We start from the raw sequence: 19,036 nt of genomic DNA on the forward strand, positions 1-19,036 counted from the left end.
CGTTGATACCATCAAGAGCTGCAACAGAAATATCTTGTGCAAATCTGATCATGTTCTCCAAATTTTCTAAGGTGGGAATTCTTCAAACAGATTTTTTCGATTACGCGTACTTTCAGGTCTCGTTCCCGCTCCGGCTCACCCAAGAAAGAGGACCGAGAGAAGAAGGACGACAAGAAGGACAAGCGGGCCGTCTCCCCATCCAAGGAGAGCGGCCGCAACAGCAAGAAAGGGACCAAAGGGGATAAGGGTGGGGGAGGAGCCGAAGAAGAGAAGGGGGAGGAAGGGGCGACGGAGGAACCCAAGGAGCCAGAGAGGGAATACCCGGTAAAGGATAAAGGGACTACTTCTGTGGAGTGCTTGCTTTTTTTTTAAAATGAAATCTCAGCTTCGGATGTTAACCCCTTCGCTACGGAGGACTGCTACTACCGCACCTTTGTGTGAGGATTAGTGCATACCACACATGCAGTCTATTCACCATGCAGCTGCTGGTTCAATGTGGGCCTGCTGCTGGACAGAGCTTTGCATACTGGGCATACCGCAGCCCAGCAGTCACGGTCAAAAGAATCCCGCCGCGAAGGGGTTAACTGTTGAACCACATGAAAAATTCCGACCTCATGCCAGACAAGTGGTTGCTGATGTGGCAGAAAAGAGGTCCGTGTTGTTCTTATTCATTCCCAACTTGACGCGTCCTGTCCCTGGCAAAGAGGAGACGGGTTGGTGGTGAAGATGGCAACGTCAGAGCTTCTGATGCCGTTTTGTCGTGCCCTGTTGAAATTATTCTACCCTCACTGAGGTCCGAGTGGCCCACATTTGGAGCTAGTTCACAAATGTCGGCTAGAAGAGGTCTCTCCCTTCTAAAATCTTCTAAAAGATGATCCTGAATGCTCTTTAATTCCTCTTCGTTTGTTCCAGTTTGTTGGCTACGATGTGGGCAACGATCTGATTCATGCCAGCGGTTTCGTCACGACGCTGCTCCCCTGCGATGGAGGTCAGATACGCACGGAGAAGACTGAATTTGTTGACGGTAAGCCGTAGCAGAAGACAATTCACTTTCAAGAATTTGGGCCACAATAACCAAATTCAGCCAAGTAAACCCCCCCCTACTTTCCATGACAAATTGTCAACGGTAGCATCTCCATTCAAATTTTGTTTAGTTTTGTGAAAACTTGCTGAAGATTCCCAGAGATTTCTTCAAACTTTCTTGTCTCAAATTTTCCTGAAACTCAGATTCTCAAATTCCATTTCTTTTTTTGAAGAGCAATAAGGCGGACTTTTCACAATCTTCACGCAAACCTGCTTTGATCTCAGCTCTGTTGCGCCATTTCAATTCCGTTCTCTTCACAGGCCCAACTTTTGTGAAGACCTCCGTCCTGAAGGACGGCCACATGTTTGTGATTCACATGCTAAACCCGCGGGCAGTCAGCGAGGATGAACTAGCACCCAAAACAAGCCCAGAGGAGGCGATGGTCGAGAAGGCTGAGCACGAGACCCAGGAGAAGGACCAAGGTGAGCAAAAGCACCAGACGCAACTTGCTTAGCAAGCAGAACAGGTTACCAGCCAAGCAAGTGTACGCAATCAGTATCACACTTGACTGGTTGCCCTGCTGACTTGGCTTGAATTGGGGATTTGGTGTAAGCATTATTTACTGATGATTTCATAAAAGTTGATATTGAAGGTGATATTGGGTGAAGTTTCCATGCAACTTTCTGTTACTTTGTTTCAGGGGATTTATAGAAATATCGCAATGTTATAGATAATGTCATAGCTCGATTCCTTCATATGTCCTTTTACAAATTCCTCCATTTACAAATTTGTCAAAAGAAACAGGATTAATAGTGACAAAGCATTGCACTTGTCGCAACTCGTTTGAATTCTTTGCGTCTTGGGCTCACAAGCACCAGATGTCTTGTGATGGACTTACGATGGACTCGACTACTTTGTACCGCATGTAAAAATGGCATTGTGATGAACAATCTACCCCTTCTCCAGCCCCCGTCGCCAAGGAAACCAACCTCCTGAAGGACTTGATGGATGAGGACGGTGCCGATAGCTTGGCCAGCGAGGCCCTATCGATCAAGTCCGGGTCGATGAGTGGGTCACAGTATGCCGAATCGCGCGATGGTCAGTCGTGTGTGACCAAAAAAAGCTGATTGCAGTTGCTTTGCTGCCTGTGTTCTGCTTTTCCTTTTTCTTCCTCCAAGATTAACCCTTACACTTTAATGCACTCTAATGGCGTGCTAAAAAATCACGGTGTGTGACAATTTCTACACAGTTTGGACTGCTCAATTAATAAAGCGAGTTTAAGCTACCGTAACCAAAAATGCTCCAGTTACATGTAGAAGGCTTGCTGGTATCTTTTTTTTTTTCGTGAAGAAAGTCTTTCCTCTTTAATAATCTGGAGGCATTGTGGGAAATATGTACTTTACACTTCCAACATAATTCTAACGTATGCCACTGCCCAGACATGGTTCCACTGGGGTTCAGGAGGCATGTCTCATGTCTTGAAATGTCTTTTGAGAGAAAGTTTTCTATAAGTCCAAAGTTTAATAGGCTTTATTTTCCATCAAGAATTTGATTTTCTTTTTAGACAGCGTTTTGTTTTGGCTAGGCCACGCTGGTGTGGGAGTACTTGATCTTTTACTTTGTCGTGCAGAATTTTGCTCCGTGATTACACACTAGGTGCCCTCAGCTCATCAGAAATGCCCCTTATGATTTCCTCCGTCAACTTTACTTGGAGATTGTCAGTATTTCCTGGTTCCTTGAGTTTGATCGTCTTCACTTGGCTGCCGAGGCAGAATCTAAGATGTAGTGTTAAGAAGCTATTCCTTGCACTGTTTGTGGATCTCATCACAGCTTTGAAAATCATCGATGTTCCTATTAATGTATGCCTTGTGCTGTTACATACTAATCTTACAGACTGGAAAACTAGCTTTCTAGGTTGGTTGGATTGATTGTAAGCAGTTGTCATGGTGAGAACTGGACTTTTTCTGTTGCCATGGAGATCCTCATCAGTAACCTCATCAGCATGGTTTCCAAAGTTGAATCATTTTTAACAATTGCTGAACAAAACGTAGCTGAAATGTATAAAAATTATGAAAAACGAGGCACTGATATAAGACAAAATTTATACTTGACATATTTCAAAGAGAAAAAGAGTTGGGCGACATTTGTTGTAATTCTCATTTCCGTTGGTTGCACACCCGCGTAGGAGACTCGCCAACCAAGGGTGTGACCCAGCAGCAACAGGACGCTCCATTGGACAGCACCAAGGCACCTGAACCCGCAGAAGAAAAACCTGGACCTATCAGCAGCTTTGGCTCATTCACGGCCACCCTCAGCGACGGCATGGTGTTTGCCCTGAGCAACTACGGCAGCAAGGGAGTTCCTTTTGGAGCTGGTAATGTCAAAGATCTTTATGGTTCCTGGATTGATTTTTATCTTTATGGCTAGTGTTTTTAGAGATTTCAAATTTGATCCATTGAGAAAGCAATCAGTGAAATCAGAAATTCATTGCCTTGAATCATTGTTGAAAGTCTGTGTGTGTGAGCCAAAAAAAACAAATTTCTGACAGAAAAATGTTCTTAACCCCTTCACGCCGGGATTCTTTTGACCGTGACTGCTGGGCTGTGGTATGCCCTGAATGGAGGGCTTTGTCCAGCAGCAGGCCCCATTGAACCAGCAGCTGCATGGTGAATAGACTGTATGTGTGGTATGCACTAATCCACACACAAAGCCACGGCTGTGGACGGTTCCCAGGATGAAGGGGTTAAAGATCACAGTCACATTATGAAGTAACAGCCGTTGTAACAGGAAGTTGTACAAATGTATTAGTTACAAATCTCCAAATATGGAGCCCAGTGGTTGACTTCACTTCCAGAGTTTCACTTCTGGACCTTTTTTTTTTCCCTTTCCATTGAATAATAACCACAATTCCTGACGATAATTTCCCCAGAAGAACCGAAGCAAGAGGTGGAGATCTACGTGCCCCCGCCCACCAGTCCATCTCCACCCCCGACCATCTCCTCCCCCAAGGGCACCAGGGCGGGGTCGGGTAAAAAGGGAAAGAAACAACAGCAGCAACAGCAGCAGCAAGAAGCGGAGAGACAGGCCCAGCTGCAGCTAGAGCAACAGCAGAAGGAGGTAGGCACGCCGTGTAATCTGGTCGCACGTGCGACGCGACCCAACCCTCAAAAGAACGAGTCCCAAGTCACCAGAGGCACCTTTCAGTCAGAGACCCTTAATAAGATCTTGTGTAATGAAAAATCAGTCGGGACCCTGGAGGCTTTTCGCATTCATGGTGCCCATTTTCGTCAGGAAGCCAGATCGACTGAGTGATACCTTAAAACAAAAGGCTCGGCTTGCTTTCTCTAATTCAGACTGAAATGAAATGACTGAAGCCTTAAGGTTCTTTCTGTAGGATTCAATAACATTTGGTATTTGCTAAGCCCCATGGGTGTCTTCTGAAGCATCGGCCAGTGTTTCTTTGTTGAAAAGTAGTGTTCAGTGTTCTCCAGATCTACTGATCAAACTGGCCGCGTCATTTTTGTTTTCAGTTTCACTCTGGAGATTACAATATGGAATGCTCCACATCAGTTTATGACCAGCAAACAACAACATTGTATGCTCAGAATGCCTCACTCGCCGCGAAGTTTCCCAGCAATAAGTCTCGTTATCTCATGATCGTCCCCTACCCAGACTTTAGACAGACGTCGTCAGGTTGTCCCTTTTCCGTTGTCCAATCTTTCAGGAGGAGGAGAGAAAGAGGAGAGCGATGGAGGAAGCCTTGAAGAAGGCCCAGGAACCGAAGGAGCCCCCCTTCCAGCAGCTCTTTGTCTCCTGCCCGGACGGTCTCCATGTCAACTACCTCCTGGAGAAGGATGCCGGTAAGACCAGCAGCCTGCAGGAACTCTGTAGACAAACTTGCTAAGCGGGGAAGATTTCCGCTAATAGCAAAAGACCGGTTCCCAGCCACTGTTTTGTACAGTGTCTATACTTATCACTGGTTCTCCGTTAACTTGTTGCTCGGCACATCAATTTACTACATTGGTAATTTTCCTGTTTACCAGCAATAGGAGATTTTAATAGGCTTACTCTAAACTGAATGGACCTGTAACACGTAGGTACCTGCTAAGAACTAAAGAATATAGACTTATGTCGATCGTCTTCATTAAGGTGCATGGCAAACAGTACAATTTCATTTGAGGGTGTAACCGGTCTTTGCATACATGACTCCCAATGAAGTCAGGGCCCCCTTTGGTGCAACTCACGGTTCTGTCTATATCATCGGTTGAATTTTTACACATTCTGTCCCCCCCCCGAGTTGAAACTCCTTGATTCGATTCAGCTCCGTTCTGCTGTGCCACAGTACAGAATCGCCCGGTTGACTGATGAGGCCAGGGCTCAAGATGAAATAAATGACTGACAACAAAGTTGAACAGTTTGTAGCAATCACACAAGTCGCACGACCCCACTGCTTCACTTTGAAATGAATAAATAGTTTCCCTTCTTCCCCGGATTATCGCAGGGGTCGTGATGGCTGATTCTAAGTCCACAGGCCGGCTCCTGGTCCGGCAGTGCTACCCCTACAAGACCTCGGGGCGGCAGGAGTGCGAGTCGGCCCGCCAGGTGCCGGCCATGCAGGAGAGGTCGCGGCTCATCACCAGCGACGGTAGCGTCATCAAGATGATGAAGGACGGAAATGTGCAGGTAGAGAAATCTGGTTGACAGCGACGGCGTGCACGGATATTTGGGCAGGTTTGCGCTTCGCCTCGTGCAGAGCCAATCAGATACCGCAGAAAAAAACTAAACTAAACTTTGCTTTTATGCAAAGCGTCAGGGCCTTAATAGTCAGGCCCATCATAAGCCCAGTCACAAGTCCTTTCTCGAGTCCAGTCACCTGCCCAATTAAAAGCAACTCGGTGAAGATCGACAAAGGAATGTTTTGGTCACAACTGGTTTGTATAGTTTGTGACTTTAGACTGAATGACTAGCAATGGACGTGCAGTGACTAAAGCCCCACAAGGTATCACTCCTCTGTAGACGGCATCGAACATTGTAATACATCCAAAAAATTTCTTTTATCTGTACTGTTTGTGAAGGTTAATTCCATAGTTATGATCAGATTGGTTTTTATTTTCCAACTAAACATGGATACCAGGTGTTGTTTGCGGATGGTGCAGTCAGTGTCAGCCAGGGACCCTCCTCCAGACACTCCTCCTTAAGCCGCGCCCACAGCCGAGAACCTTCCCCGCAGCGCGGCGGCAGCGCCATCAGTACGCAGGTGTCTGACGCTGCGGTAAAAAAAGGTAAGGCTGCGATTTGTCCCTCTCGCCTCGACAAAGATTGAGAGGAGAGGAAGTGGTTGTGTTCACAAGCACCACAGAAAATTCGTAACCAAAAAATGTCAAATTATGTAAAATTGTGCTTTCTGGGATCGCAACACCCACTGTTAACAAAAGGGGAGATATTAAAAAAATAAGAAACGATTCAAGAAAGTACCTCAAGCTCTGCTTTCATTTTAAAATTGAAAACAAAAATTGTAAAAACTTACTGGAGCAGATGCCTATGACGTGTGCTTGCCTACGGTTTCAGACAAATTTTTGCCATGAGCACAGCAAACTGGTGTCAGATTCTGTTCTGGTTCCCAAAAATAACGGCAGCAAGTCAAAAGCAGTTTTCATCACATGAAATTTTTAGCGTGTATCGAAGCTTTTGGTTCCTAGTGAAACACCTCCTGTGTGCGCAGGCTGGATATCACAGAGTTGTAGCAGAAATGATTGTGCAACAAATGTACGTGCTCGGCAGAAATCAGCCGGTCCAGTCACCAACATTATGTAGCACTCTGCTGAGAACCTTTATAAACCAACCCCAGGTCTTGAATTCAAACTCGTAATTGTGGGGTTACTTATTGGGGTCAGGGTCTGTCCGAGGACCGCCCAGCAAGTCTGGCACGGCAGTAGCCGGAGAGAAACCAGCTGATGATCTCCCAGACCCTGGTGCCACCGAAGACCCTGGTGCAATCAGCGAGTGGGTGACCACGGCTAGGGACGGCGCCCGCATCGGCACGCGGGCGGACGGCAGCACATACGAGCTGAAGGCCTGCATGATGTACTCTGCCACAGACCCCATGACCTACGAGGTGAGTCACAGTTAGGCCACAGAGGTTTCATGCATGGAGTGGGCCATCGTCCACTGACAAGCAGACAGGTTGGGCTGACACTTCCGTTGCCACCACTTCTATGGGTCCACCACCCATACTATAATGTATTTCTTGCCATAAACATGCCAACAAGTGAGACCAGCACTCTGGCACCTTCCACCATTGTCGCCCCTATGAGCCCCGAGCGAGACCAAGAGAGGGCGCCGTTTTCCTAGCAACAGAGGCTCCTATGGTGGGAACCGAACTTCGCTGGTTCCCAAACCACTGTGAAATGCGCGTGTCGTGGTCACATCACTACCAACAAAATGAACTCTCCCCACAAGCATAGCTCTTTTCAACTGCAGAGGGGGTACTTCTGTTCCTGCTTTAGGCAGATGGAGCATTGCCATCAGAGCCTTTAAGTGAATCAAAGCCAAAGAATTTTTTGACTAGTGATTCTTGATTTTCGGTTAATTTCATTTCGATTTTCGCAACTCAGGTGATGAGCACCAGGGAGGACCGTGTGGTGATCCTACAGCGGCCCGACGGAAGCCGCATCATTGACCACAACGAGGGCACACGGATCACCACCTACTACAACCGAGTGGAGCTGGTTGATGACTTTGACGAACATGCTGAGACAGGTATGGGGCCGGGGAATCTCTAGCTCTTGGTGAGATTAGACCGATTGAAACTACTTTTTGGTAATGAAATCAAGGATTCTTCAAAAACTTTCAGAAGAATGTAGCTAATTACAAGTCCGAAGAAACCTGTTTAGAGAAGATACTTGGTTGAAGTGATTAGAGGAAAACCCTATATCAGTATTCTGGGGACCCATGAGGTACATTTTTGCAATGAAATTCCAATGCCAATCTTGACCTTGGTGGGATTCGAACCCCAGTCACTAAAGTTGAAGGCGAAGAAAGCACCGGTGTATTATCCTGACTCCCCTATTGAAGAATTCTTATGGATTCATGCTTAGGTTTTTTCTGTTTCGACAGGTGAAGAACCATCGCCCAGATTTAAGCTCGTCAAACACTACAAGGTCGAGTGCCCCGGCTATGCCACTGTTATATTCAACAGTGAGGATAGTCTGGCGACCACGATCTTTGGCAGTGGTACAGAGATTATAAGCATCCCTAATGGCTCGTACGAGGTTCTGCATCATGAGGGCGGCCGTGTGACCGTCAAGAGCGAGGGGACTGTTGAGTATATCCCGGCTGTCGCGAGAGATCATCGCGAATCCAAGGCCTACACCATGAGGCACCAGAACCCACTGGTTTTCGAGATGCAGGATCTGTATGGGAATTGCTTTGTGGTCCGCTCGACTGGGGAGACAAAGGTTGTTAGGTCTGCCAGCTGCAACGAGGATATGGACGAGATGGGTGTCAACAAAGATTACTGTCACCACCTGCCGAAGTTCTTTGTGATCAACGAGGACGGAAGTGGGGTAGAACTGCTCCGGGGTGAGGACATCGAGGGATATCTCGAACAGGCAAGCCTTGATCCCAACACCGCCATCTTGACCGATCCGCTGCCCGACCACCCCGACGTCAATGGCATCACTGTCATGCGGCCCTACGTGACCGGCCTCAGCAAGGCGTGGCTGACGACCCTGGACGAGCCCAACATCGTCCCCCCCAACCTGTGCTCCCGGGACTTTGCCAGGTTCCCGCCCCGTGAGCTCAAGCACCCTGGCCCTAAGTTTGGCACCGACGTGGGCAAGGGGCTGGCGGTCGGCTCGCGGCTCCCTGTCCTGCGCAGCCCCCCAGTGCCCGTATGTCCCAGCAAGCTGGAGATCCGGCAGATCATCGAGTACAAGCCCATCAGCGAGGAGCTGCGGCAGAAGATGAGGTTGGGGCTGGAGGCGTATGCCAAGGAGATGCAGAGTAAGGACCAGCAGTGGGCAGAGCAAGAGCTTAAGGAGCCGAGAGATGAAGCCGAGAAAGTCAAGGCGGGAGAGCTCCTGGCCAGCATCTTGGCACAGGTAAGAGACAAACTTTCACATCCAAACTCACAACCCAGAATGCTCGAAAAACTGAACTTGCCCACAAAAACTTGGAATCAGACAACCATAACGGAATTTCATGGGTCTCAAGGCTCAGACATATCCTAGAACTTCCAATTTGAACATGGAGTGACCCTCATGGAGATCCATTGGTGCTGTCAGTATCTTTCCCAACTTGGATGGGCTGACCTCAAGGTAACATGCAACACGCTGATTGCTCATAATGTACATGTATTTCTACTGAAAAACAGTGGTACTTCCAGAAGAAATGTTCTAAGCATCTCTCTCTGGAGTGCTTAATCCCTGAGTGGAACAAAGCCTGCATTAATGATGGGCCCCTTTCAATTATACAAACACCTGCCGGGAAACCCTCGTAATCAACTTGCCAGTCCACTATCTTCAGCATCTTCTCTTGCTGTGCTGTAACTCTTTGGTTACTGTTGCTTTTTAGGATGAGCAAGATGTGGCTGCCCCGATGGACTCGGCAGCAGACAATGCTCCTCAGCAAGTATCGAAGAGTGTCATATCGACGACCAAGCCCCGAGCTGTGACCAGCGGCGAAGAGGCAAAGGCGCTGTACGAGAAGGCGACCGCCCCGGCTCCCCAACCCCCACCGCCCAAGCCCAAGAACAAGTACACACAGGAGGACTGGGACAGGGTCAAGTACGTACCCGTCAGACTGTCGGCTGTGTTCAAATCAACTGGCTGCGGCTGAGAATCATGCACGTGCCTATGGGGAGTCATTGCAGCCGTTAAGCCAGTGGCTTCCATAAGCTTGCCTGTTATTTCCAGCCACAGCCACAACTTTGGACGTTCAATGTTTATATACAAGGCTCAAGTTCGATGTTGGGCATCACATACTCTCATAGCGCCCTCGCTTGCCTCTCATGGGTCAGTCTCATGGTACCCTCACTGTTTGACAGTGCACATAGTCACTAGGATCAGTACACTGTTTGGCAGTATCTAATTGGAACCCTACTGAAAATGTCCAATTCATTCACCTATTGAGACCAGTTCACTTACCCGTTGGATCCAATTCACAAACCAATTCAATAACCAATTCCAAACCAATTACTTTTGCTTGGAATCCATTGGAATCCAATGGGGTTCAATTGGTTTGAATAGTAAATTCAGACCATTTCTCAGTTAGACCATTTCAAACCAATTGACACCATTTGAATGCCAATTCATAATCCAATTGTAACCAACCGAAAAACCATTTGAAACCATTTCAATACTAATTCAAACCAATTGAGTCCTATTTGAAAAATCCATTTGATGGGGGAAACAAGCTGAAACAAACCAATTGGAACCATTTGATTTCCATTTGAAATTCCAATGGATTGGGGAAAATAAACAGCAAAGATAAAAATGCTAATTGAAATCAATTGGCGTCGCGGTTGAAATCTCCAATTGATGGGGGAAAACAAATGGAAGAGAAAACATACCAACTAAACCAATTGAGCACCAGTTGATTGCCAATTGGGCCCAATTCATTCCAATTAAATCCAATTCAAAAATCAATTGGCTTGAATAGACCATTTTTAGTAGGGAAGCTATGTATCAGCCAAATAGCGCCCTCAACAAGAAAGGGGAAGGTGCGGTCTATAGTTGATACGTAACAATGACAACTATAAACCTTGGAGGCAGTTTACATAACTTTTATTTGGAAAGCAATCGAATTTCTGCATTTGAGTTGGTCAGCCTAGACCTTGAACTTGAGCGTAATAATCTTGAATCTTCCAAGAGTGGAAGGAAGTCTTTGAGAGGTGTTACAGACAATGTGATACTGGCAGAGTGCTGTCAAATCGTGGGCGCATGAAATTAGAACGTTTGCAGTCTGTGGGTGAACTTTTGCTTCTCATCAGGAGAGAACTTGCTGAGGAGCTAACCCTGCGCAAGGCCCTGCGTAACCACGAGGTGCCGCCCTACTTCCAGAGCGCCGGGGGAGAGAGCTTCCTCCTGAGCCAGGCCGCGTCTGCCGGGGCCGGCAGCAAGGCTCCGGACATGGAGGTGCTGACAAAGGACCTGGCCCAAGCCACCAGACAGGGGGAAGGAGGGACGCAGCCGCCGCGGACCGCATTCAGTCTGCCCAGCACGCCGTCCGAGTCACCAGCCAGTCAACAGCAAGGTACGGCGGCATGCTGGGACCATCTCCCTGAATGTAATGGATATTACTATGAAACAAACATCTCACAAACCCCTATCATTAAAATTTGCTAGAAACACCAGTCAGAAAAAAAGTCCTTATTTTCACATATTTTCATGTGATGTAGTTATCCCTTGTTGCTAATGCCATGATTCAATCTTACAGCTGGTCCAGATTCGTCTAGACAGAGTGATCCATCGGAAAGCACATCCCCTCGGAAACAACCCTCGCCTTCCAACCCAACCATCAGCGGTAGGTTGGTTTCAGTGGCATATCTAAGTCTTGAGTTTTGGGGGGGATTTTTCCCTCAAAATGATCGTCCAATTTTTTTCATCAATATACAAATCTTTAACCCCCCTCCAAGTAAATTTCTAGAATGCTGGCACTTTCAAATCCTAAAACTTAAAAAAAAAAAAAACACCATGGGGGGGGGGGAAGGAACTTCTCCCCCATGCCCAACTGGATACATCACTGGCTGGTCTACCCCTCTGCAGTGCAGAAATACTGTCACTGGACATTGGAAAGACCAAGAGGTAGGAAACGTTGGGGAAGGGAACTTCAAGCAAAGGATAGTCGTAATTATATTGACATTGGACTTCAGGATGGTTAGAATTCAGCCTCGTTTTTAAATTTGTGAGATTTTCTCCCCCACCCCCTTTGTTTCAGTTCCTATATCGTCCTCTAGTCCAGCCGACGTCCGCCCGACCAATCCAACCCCTGCTCATGCCGGGGGTCAGGGAACACCCACCCCTCTGCGTCCCAACAACCCGACGCCGGCCCACGCCTCACAGCAACAAGTGCCTACAGCAAGGCCAGGTCTGTCTCAAGCAGAAAGCCTCCCTCTTAAAAACAGCCAATTTTATGGAGTTCTTAGAGCACAGAAGTTTACTCTGAAAACATATCTGCTTAGGTTACCAGCTGAAAATGTAATACTGTGTGTATTGCTTCTCAGTGGTTTCCAGCCGAAATGTGCTAAGCTCTATATTATCTGTTTCATAATTTGTTTGAATTTGGGCAGCAGAGAACCAATCACATGTACCATGTAACACGTGGCAATATAGCCGGTAACCTTTTTTTGTTTTGCCCTCGCAGCTTTCTGTTTCTTTCACCAAATCTGTGATACTGGCTAATTCTGCAGTACCAGGATTTGGTTTCTTTTCCAAATTAATTCTCCGCCTTGAAGAACAGAAAAGGTGATCGTTTTCTGATACCATTTTCAGGTAATCCTACCCCAGGAGGCAACACCGACAACGCCAACAACCAGAATGCAGTGCTTCCCAGCGAGACGCCCTCAAGCTACGCGTCGTTCCCCAACCACCCATCCACCATTCCCGAGCACGCCGACGAAGGCGCCTACACGGACCGCTCAGGCTACACTGGTGAGTTGCCGGATTCCAATTCCACCACACGGTCAAGTCTCATTGCTCGACAAGATTTATTCATGTACACGCTGTTTTGCTTTACAGACGGGAACAGTGTCAGTGGCAACAACCAGGACGAGGGCCGGCATTCCTCCAGCCAGCCTGACGGCAATGGGACGGGGATGGAAGGCGATGCTGGCATCCCGTCGGCCAACAGTGACCTGGTGCTGACCAAGAGCTTGCTGGTAGATGTCAACGGGGAACCCAGGAAGGAGAGCGTACGGCTGCCAGCGGCCATCTTGGGACAGAAGCCTGGCATGGTGCCCAATGAACACGTGGGTCCTCAATAGACTGGGATCTTTATCCTGGTTTTGTTGTTTTGTTAAGTACTCCACTGGTACCTCACCTTATACCTTAGTATCTTACTTATCATTCTTGGTTTGCGGCTGCTTGTTGCAACACATGGGTCCTCAATAGACTGGGATCTTTATCCTGGTTTTGTTGTTTTGTTAAGTACTCCACTAGTACCTCACCTTACCTTAGTACCTTACTTATCATTCTTGGTTTGTGGCCGCTTGTTGCAAGCCATTTTTTAACTTTATATGAAGGTTAATTCAAAGAGCTCCAGATAGTTCTTGCTCAGCAAATGCAGGCTACCAGTGAAAACCACATACTATTATCTATTGCTTGTGGCTGGTTTCCTCCAAATGTTCTCTTTGTGTGATTGATCATTTCCCCTCCCCCCACCAGTTCCAGGTTCTGGAAGACCCCGTCCGGCGCAAGGTCAACACCTCCTCCATTGCCGGGGCGGAGGCCAAGGGCATTGCCCCTCTCTCCAAGATGCGGGGGTTTGAGCTGGTGCCGGGCGAGGTGCACTTTGGCACGCTGCGGGAGGGCTGCACCTACGCCTTCAGCGTCCACCTGAAGAACTGTGGCATCGACACCTGCCGCTACAAGGTGAAGCAGCCCCCACCCGCGACAGGCCTTCAAGTTGTCTACACCCCGGGGCCCGTGAGTACCTCCTCACCTCGTGTCTGGTTGCAGATGTCACTTGTGGGTTAGAGTTGTGATTAGTACCATAATACCTTACGCTTGACTGACATGTAAGGTACTTGCTTCGTATTTCCATTTTGGATCCAACTGGATCCGTTCGAGTCCATCACAAGTCCCTGCAAGTCCCCGTAAGTCCCTCGCAAGTCCATCACAAGTCATCCAGTCTTAAGCCAATTCAAAAGCTGTTCAAATGAGCTGTGACAAAAGTGTTCTTCTGTCATTGTTCACCCTGTTACTTATGACTGGCCTCGTGAAGGGACTTGTGACAGGACTTGTGACTGGACTTGTGACTGGAATTGTGAAGGGAATTGAATACAATACTGACTGGATCTTTCCAGTCAGTATTGCTGAATGCTGCCTTTTGAATGGAAAGCAGAACTATTCTTGATCATTGTAAACTCCTGCAACATTGTCTTTCCTGTGGTGAAGTACCACGGCGAAGTGCGGAGCACTGAGAGTAGTGTTGAAAGGGAATGAACCAGTTGGATATATCAAAAAGGCAGCATCACTCAGTGTCACGTCAGCTCAGACACATCCAGCGCGCGTGAGTCGGCTTACAGCCACGCTGATAAGGCCTACCTCACGCGTGTGTATTCCAGAAAGACCTACAATGTTCAATAGGTACATTCTAGCCTTCTAGAGTGACCTCAGTCCAGAGTACATTTGTGGTGAAACATTTTAATCATCAGTCAAATTTTTAATAGTTACGGCAGTTTAAAGGTAACTGAACATTTATGGAATGAAGCACCCTGTCTTAACAAATTTGTCAAAGCAGATCACTAGGGTTTATGCTTGCTTGGGTCGTCATTCTCAATCAGGTATCAGCCGGAATGAAGGCCGTTCTGGAGCTGCAGCTCTACGCCATCGCAGTCGGCGTGACGGGGGACAGCGGCCAAGGTTCCATCGGTCATCATGTGGAGATCATCACCGAGATGGAGCAGCTCTACCTCCCGGTCACTGCAAATATCCTTTCTTGTTGTTTCACTCTGAAACTTTTCTTCCCTCAGGTGCTAAATGACAGGTGCCAAATGACAACTGACATGTGTTACTGCACATTGTAATGGGTTTTGCCCGGGTATTAAACACTGACACTTTTTGTTGCGTCTGATTCCTTGACCGGGCACACATATCCTAACGGCCAATGAGTACGATGAACGGTGCCACACCCAGGGCACGCCCCGCGTCCCAGCCGGCGTCCGCCTGATATCGGCTCGCCCTCCGTCCCGCGAGGGAATCATCAGGCCCAGGAAGACGCAACAGCCAGGTGAGTTTACCCCCTCCCCTCCTTTCCCAAAAGAAAACTGTCCAAGGAGGAAGACACCAGCATGGTGCCTTGCTTCAACAAACGGTGATATGGAGTGGGCTTCACAGTTAGACTAGTTCCCCCCTACATTTTTGTCAGGAAGAACACTTTCGGGGACTGACATTGGAATTTGAGTGTTCGGCAGGCCACCTTTTGTCAACATGATTTGATTATAATTGTGTTCTGAAAGCTTGGGTGAGAAAATAATGTACATGTTTACTCAGATGGGACTCGAACCCGGAACCTCCTCATTAAGTGCAAATGTCTGGCACTGATTTCATAGATTTGGTAGCTGATCAACATCCACCCTGACAACAGGTATCTGGGTTTAATATCTGCACGAAGACCACATTGAAAGGCAATTACCTTGTTCCTTGAATGCTCCAGTTTGGTCCTTTGGCCAACTGAGAGCACTGTTGCCGATTTCCCCGACTGATGACATAAATGTCGTTTCTGCATCTGTTAGGAACCACGCTCGAAGCCGACTCACAGCTGGTCCAGTGATTGCGTTGTCCCACCGTCAAGACGTTCTGGTTCATGGTTTGCCTCTGGATAATCTGATGAAATCTTATCTGGACCAATCTGATGATTGCACGGTTGCATTCCAGTCATGCCAATTCCTCTTGCGTGGACAAGTGCTTTTCTGAATAATCCAGTGTCTTTTTCAATCCAGGAATGGCCTTTGACACATCTGTTCTAATATTACAATGTTTATCATTCTGAATTCTACATATACACTTGAAAATCTCATATTCTATTATTCTGAATTCTCTCAAATATACATGAACTTCTGTCAACAAGGTCTTATATTAGACACACACAAAAAACTTATTCATATGTATAAATAATAAGCACTTTCATGCTTTGGAATACCTGTACATTTGTTAACATTGGCATTATAGATTAAAGACCACTAGAAGTCTCTGAAGAACTAGAAAATGTTGCCTAGGTGTGAATTTTTGGTTGAAAAATTCTTGTAAAAATCAATTATCAATCTCTGTATTTTAAGGTGAAATGTATATAAGTTGACATTACCGAATTTATTACTGTTGAAATTTTGTCATCACTTATGGTATGGTATGCAGTGCTAATTCTCATCCGTCCAACCGTAAGGGCATTTTTATTAAAGTGATTTGAATTGAGGAAAATGAATTCATTATTGAAACTACATTCACTCTTGTTTGCCTGTGAATAAAACTGTTCCTTGCTTTTCCCCTTCTGCAGAGAGACCAAACTTGTGAATTTTCTTAGTAGTGAAAAGGGTATATTTCTTATTTTTACCAAATGGTGGCAATGTAATTTTGCGTAAAATTTTCATAGACGGTGTCTTGAGAGGGATTCAAACAAGACATTTTGGTCACAGTTGAATAAATCATTCCTCCTGGTCCTAAGAGCATATAACTGGCCATCAACAATTATTTTGAAGCAGTTTAGAAGAAAGTCAATTTTTGGTCAAAAATTCAAAATCATGAATTTGCTTGAATTTTCCATAAACAATGTCTCTTGATCCCAAGAACATATTACGGGCCATCAACAATCTATTTGAGCCCTCTTGAAAAAAATTAGTAAATTTGGGGTTAAAATTTAATTAAAATGCAAGGCTAACCCCTTGCAAATTTGTTTAATTAATTTTTGGCTAAAAACTTCAAAATCATGAAATGCGCTTGAAACTTGCATAAATGAAGTCTCTTGGTCTTGAACATATCACGGACCATCAACAATCGTTTTAAAGTTGTTTGGAATAAAGTCTCTAGTCGGTCAAAGTTTAATTAAAATGCAAGGCTAACCCCTTGCGAATTTACTCAAGTTTGGCTCAAAAGTTTAAAATCTGCTTCAAACTTGCATAAATGACGTTTCTTGGTCCTTAGAACATGTTACGGGCCACCAGCAATCATTTCGAAGCAGTTTGACAAAAGTCAATCGTTGGTCAAAATTTGATTAAAATACAAGGCTAAGAAGGATTTGGGCGCACGGCTGCCAAGTTTGGCAAGGATTCGGCAAGCACGCCCAGTATTTCGGGCAAGCATACCCTGTGCTCTTCAGTTGGGCAGACGTACCCATTTTGGCAAGCTGCAGAAATTCTAGTGTAAGCATCATGAATACAAAGGAAATAAAACAGCGGCTAGGAAATCTATGCCAAAAAAATCAAACCTCCGTCTCCATTGCAAGACTGTTTTGTGTGTTATCCGAGAATAATAGAACAATAAAATGTATCTATCTGAAACAATTGTGACCATTTATTTGGATAGTATTCTTAAAAAGTCATCAAAGAAAGTTCACACGGCACAGTGGTTTCCCAAATGAATGTGACGGGATGTTTTACAGAAATTTCCTCTGCAATTGACCTTTAAAAACTCATTTGAAAACCATTGGGGTAGGAAGACTATTGTTAACAACACGTTCTCTCATTCGCTAATGATATAAACCTTCAGTGTTGGTGTTATGGGAGCAGCTATTCTTCAGTTTCAGCCCCAGTGGACTGCTCAAACATGCCAAAATAACGCTTCCAACATCATTATCTTTGAGAAAGTTGATAAAACTTGGCATTTTGGCAAGGGCGTGGCACTCCATTTCACGAGGGGCGCGGTCCACGTAGAGTTTCTTGCATCTGCATGGTACAGTCCCCCATACTGGCTGTTAAAAAGTATATATAACTTGAACATGCCAAGTTTTTGTTTTCGATATCAAAAACTTGTGGATGGTTAAAAAACAATTCACTGACTTTTCTGAAAGTGGAGGATTATGTTTACCGCGCCATGCATCTTTTCGTCAATTGCACACAATTTCATTTCCCTCTCAGTCATTTTAAATTGACAAACATGCATGAAATTTGCAGGGTTGGAAGGTTACATGAAATAAAAATAAAAAGAACCCTTAAAAAATCAGTCGTAAACTGTTATCCATGATATTTCCAGGACGAATCGAATACTGGCCAGAGCTTACGCCTTTTATATATGTAGTTAAAGACACTTTCCTTTCTGTGATCGCGCCGGTACTCTACACCCAGGGGGCGCTGTTCGTAATCCAGATGTAAATCTTACGTGTGTGATATTAAGATTTCCATTTTATTTTCTCTTTGTAAAATTTATCATTCAAAGCTGTGGGTTATAATCCAATAAATTAAAAATGAATGATTAAATAAATAAATAAAATTATTGGCCTATTGAAACTTTTATTCTGCAAACAGAGTTACCCACTCCATCGAATTTCAACTGCGCAATGATTGGTTTCCGCAGCAATGCACTCAAAATAAGAGTGATTTCAGGAACGGGAACCAGTGTAATTGCATGACAATAACCTCAACACGTGGGGTGACGCGCGCATTCGTAAATTCGCGGGCATCGAGGAAGGAGCTTTACTCCCAGCCATCTTGACATCCAAAGTAAGTCCGCTGTTTTTGAGCCTGGAATGGTGCAGTTTTGACCCTCCATAGGTGGAAGCAGCATGTTACTGTTGTAAAATGTAAACTGAAATAATTATGGATAATTATGGTTCGAAACACCGTTTGTTTTTCAGCACGAAATGAAATTTCGACTATGACTCGTTCACTTCGTTTCATAGGCCAAATTTGGTGGGGGGGGGTGAGTTCCATGTATCGTGTGTGGACATCACTAATTGTCCCTTGCAGTAGATTATTAGCTATTTAGAAAGTGATGTAATGTCTTTAAAACGTCACATTTAGCTGTGAAAATAGTGGAGCATTTTATTTGGAAACGCTCGATTTTCCAGACCAGTCTACATGGGCTATGAGGTTTGCGACAGGGTGTCAAGCATGTCTAGTGATGTCTGGATATGGACCTCTTGAATTTCCAAGTTTTCTCTCAAAGTCGTCCAAAAAATGGCTCTTTAACCCTTTGTGTAAAAACAAGACTTCCTAAGGAAGCAAAGGTAATTTGGGAAGTTTATGGCTGTAAATTTTTGCAAGAGTTCTTTATACCAGCGCCAGTAATTATTCCCTACAGTGTCCTATTAGCCGACAGTAAGCAAAAACATGTCCAGCAAAGTTCAAGTTAGCAGGGAAAA

At 45.7% G+C, this 19,036-nt stretch overlaps 1 protein-coding gene across 3 annotated transcripts in view; it reads left to right on the forward strand.

The window, feature by feature from the left end:
* Window positions 1–16,236, forward strand: part of LOC110974600 (sperm-associated antigen 17-like) — a 28,361-nt gene extending 12,125 nt beyond the window's left edge. Inside the window, exons 17-38 of one of the 3 annotated variants that reach the window (XM_087146683.1) lie at window positions 117–324; window positions 913–1,024; window positions 1,345–1,506; window positions 1,991–2,122; window positions 3,210–3,398; window positions 3,954–4,141; window positions 4,749–4,884; window positions 5,526–5,707; window positions 6,159–6,306; window positions 6,919–7,139; window positions 7,639–7,783; window positions 8,141–9,126; window positions 9,599–9,810; window positions 11,016–11,278; window positions 11,462–11,548; window positions 11,963–12,112; window positions 12,517–12,675; window positions 12,763–12,992; window positions 13,408–13,668; window positions 14,529–14,673; window positions 14,837–14,974; window positions 15,480–16,236. In XM_087146683.1, coding sequence (XP_087002809.1) covers window positions 117–324; window positions 913–1,024; window positions 1,345–1,506; window positions 1,991–2,122; window positions 3,210–3,398; window positions 3,954–4,141; window positions 4,749–4,884; window positions 5,526–5,707; window positions 6,159–6,306; window positions 6,919–7,139; window positions 7,639–7,783; window positions 8,141–9,126; window positions 9,599–9,810; window positions 11,016–11,278; window positions 11,462–11,548; window positions 11,963–12,112; window positions 12,517–12,675; window positions 12,763–12,992; window positions 13,408–13,668; window positions 14,529–14,673; window positions 14,837–14,974; window positions 15,480–15,517 — 4,492 coding nt within the window. In that variant the 3' untranslated portion in view covers window positions 15,518–16,236. The remainder of the gene's footprint in view (window positions 1–116; window positions 325–912; window positions 1,025–1,344; window positions 1,507–1,990; window positions 2,123–3,209; window positions 3,399–3,953; window positions 4,142–4,748; window positions 4,885–5,525; window positions 5,708–6,158; window positions 6,307–6,918; window positions 7,140–7,638; window positions 7,784–8,140; window positions 9,127–9,598; window positions 9,811–11,015; window positions 11,279–11,461; window positions 11,549–11,962; window positions 12,113–12,516; window positions 12,676–12,762; window positions 12,993–13,407; window positions 13,669–14,528; window positions 14,674–14,836; window positions 14,975–15,479) is intronic. The other 2 variants (XM_087146684.1, XM_087146685.1) reach the window with 2 other exon arrangements.
* Window positions 16,237–19,036: the final 2,800 nt, after the last annotated feature.

This window comes from Acanthaster planci, linkage group LG15, assembly GCF_054643075.1.
Source record: "Acanthaster planci isolate LZ-2023a linkage group LG15, COTS_SCS, whole genome shotgun sequence".
Taxonomy (NCBI): Eukaryota; Metazoa; Echinodermata; class Asteroidea; order Valvatida; family Acanthasteridae; genus Acanthaster; species Acanthaster planci.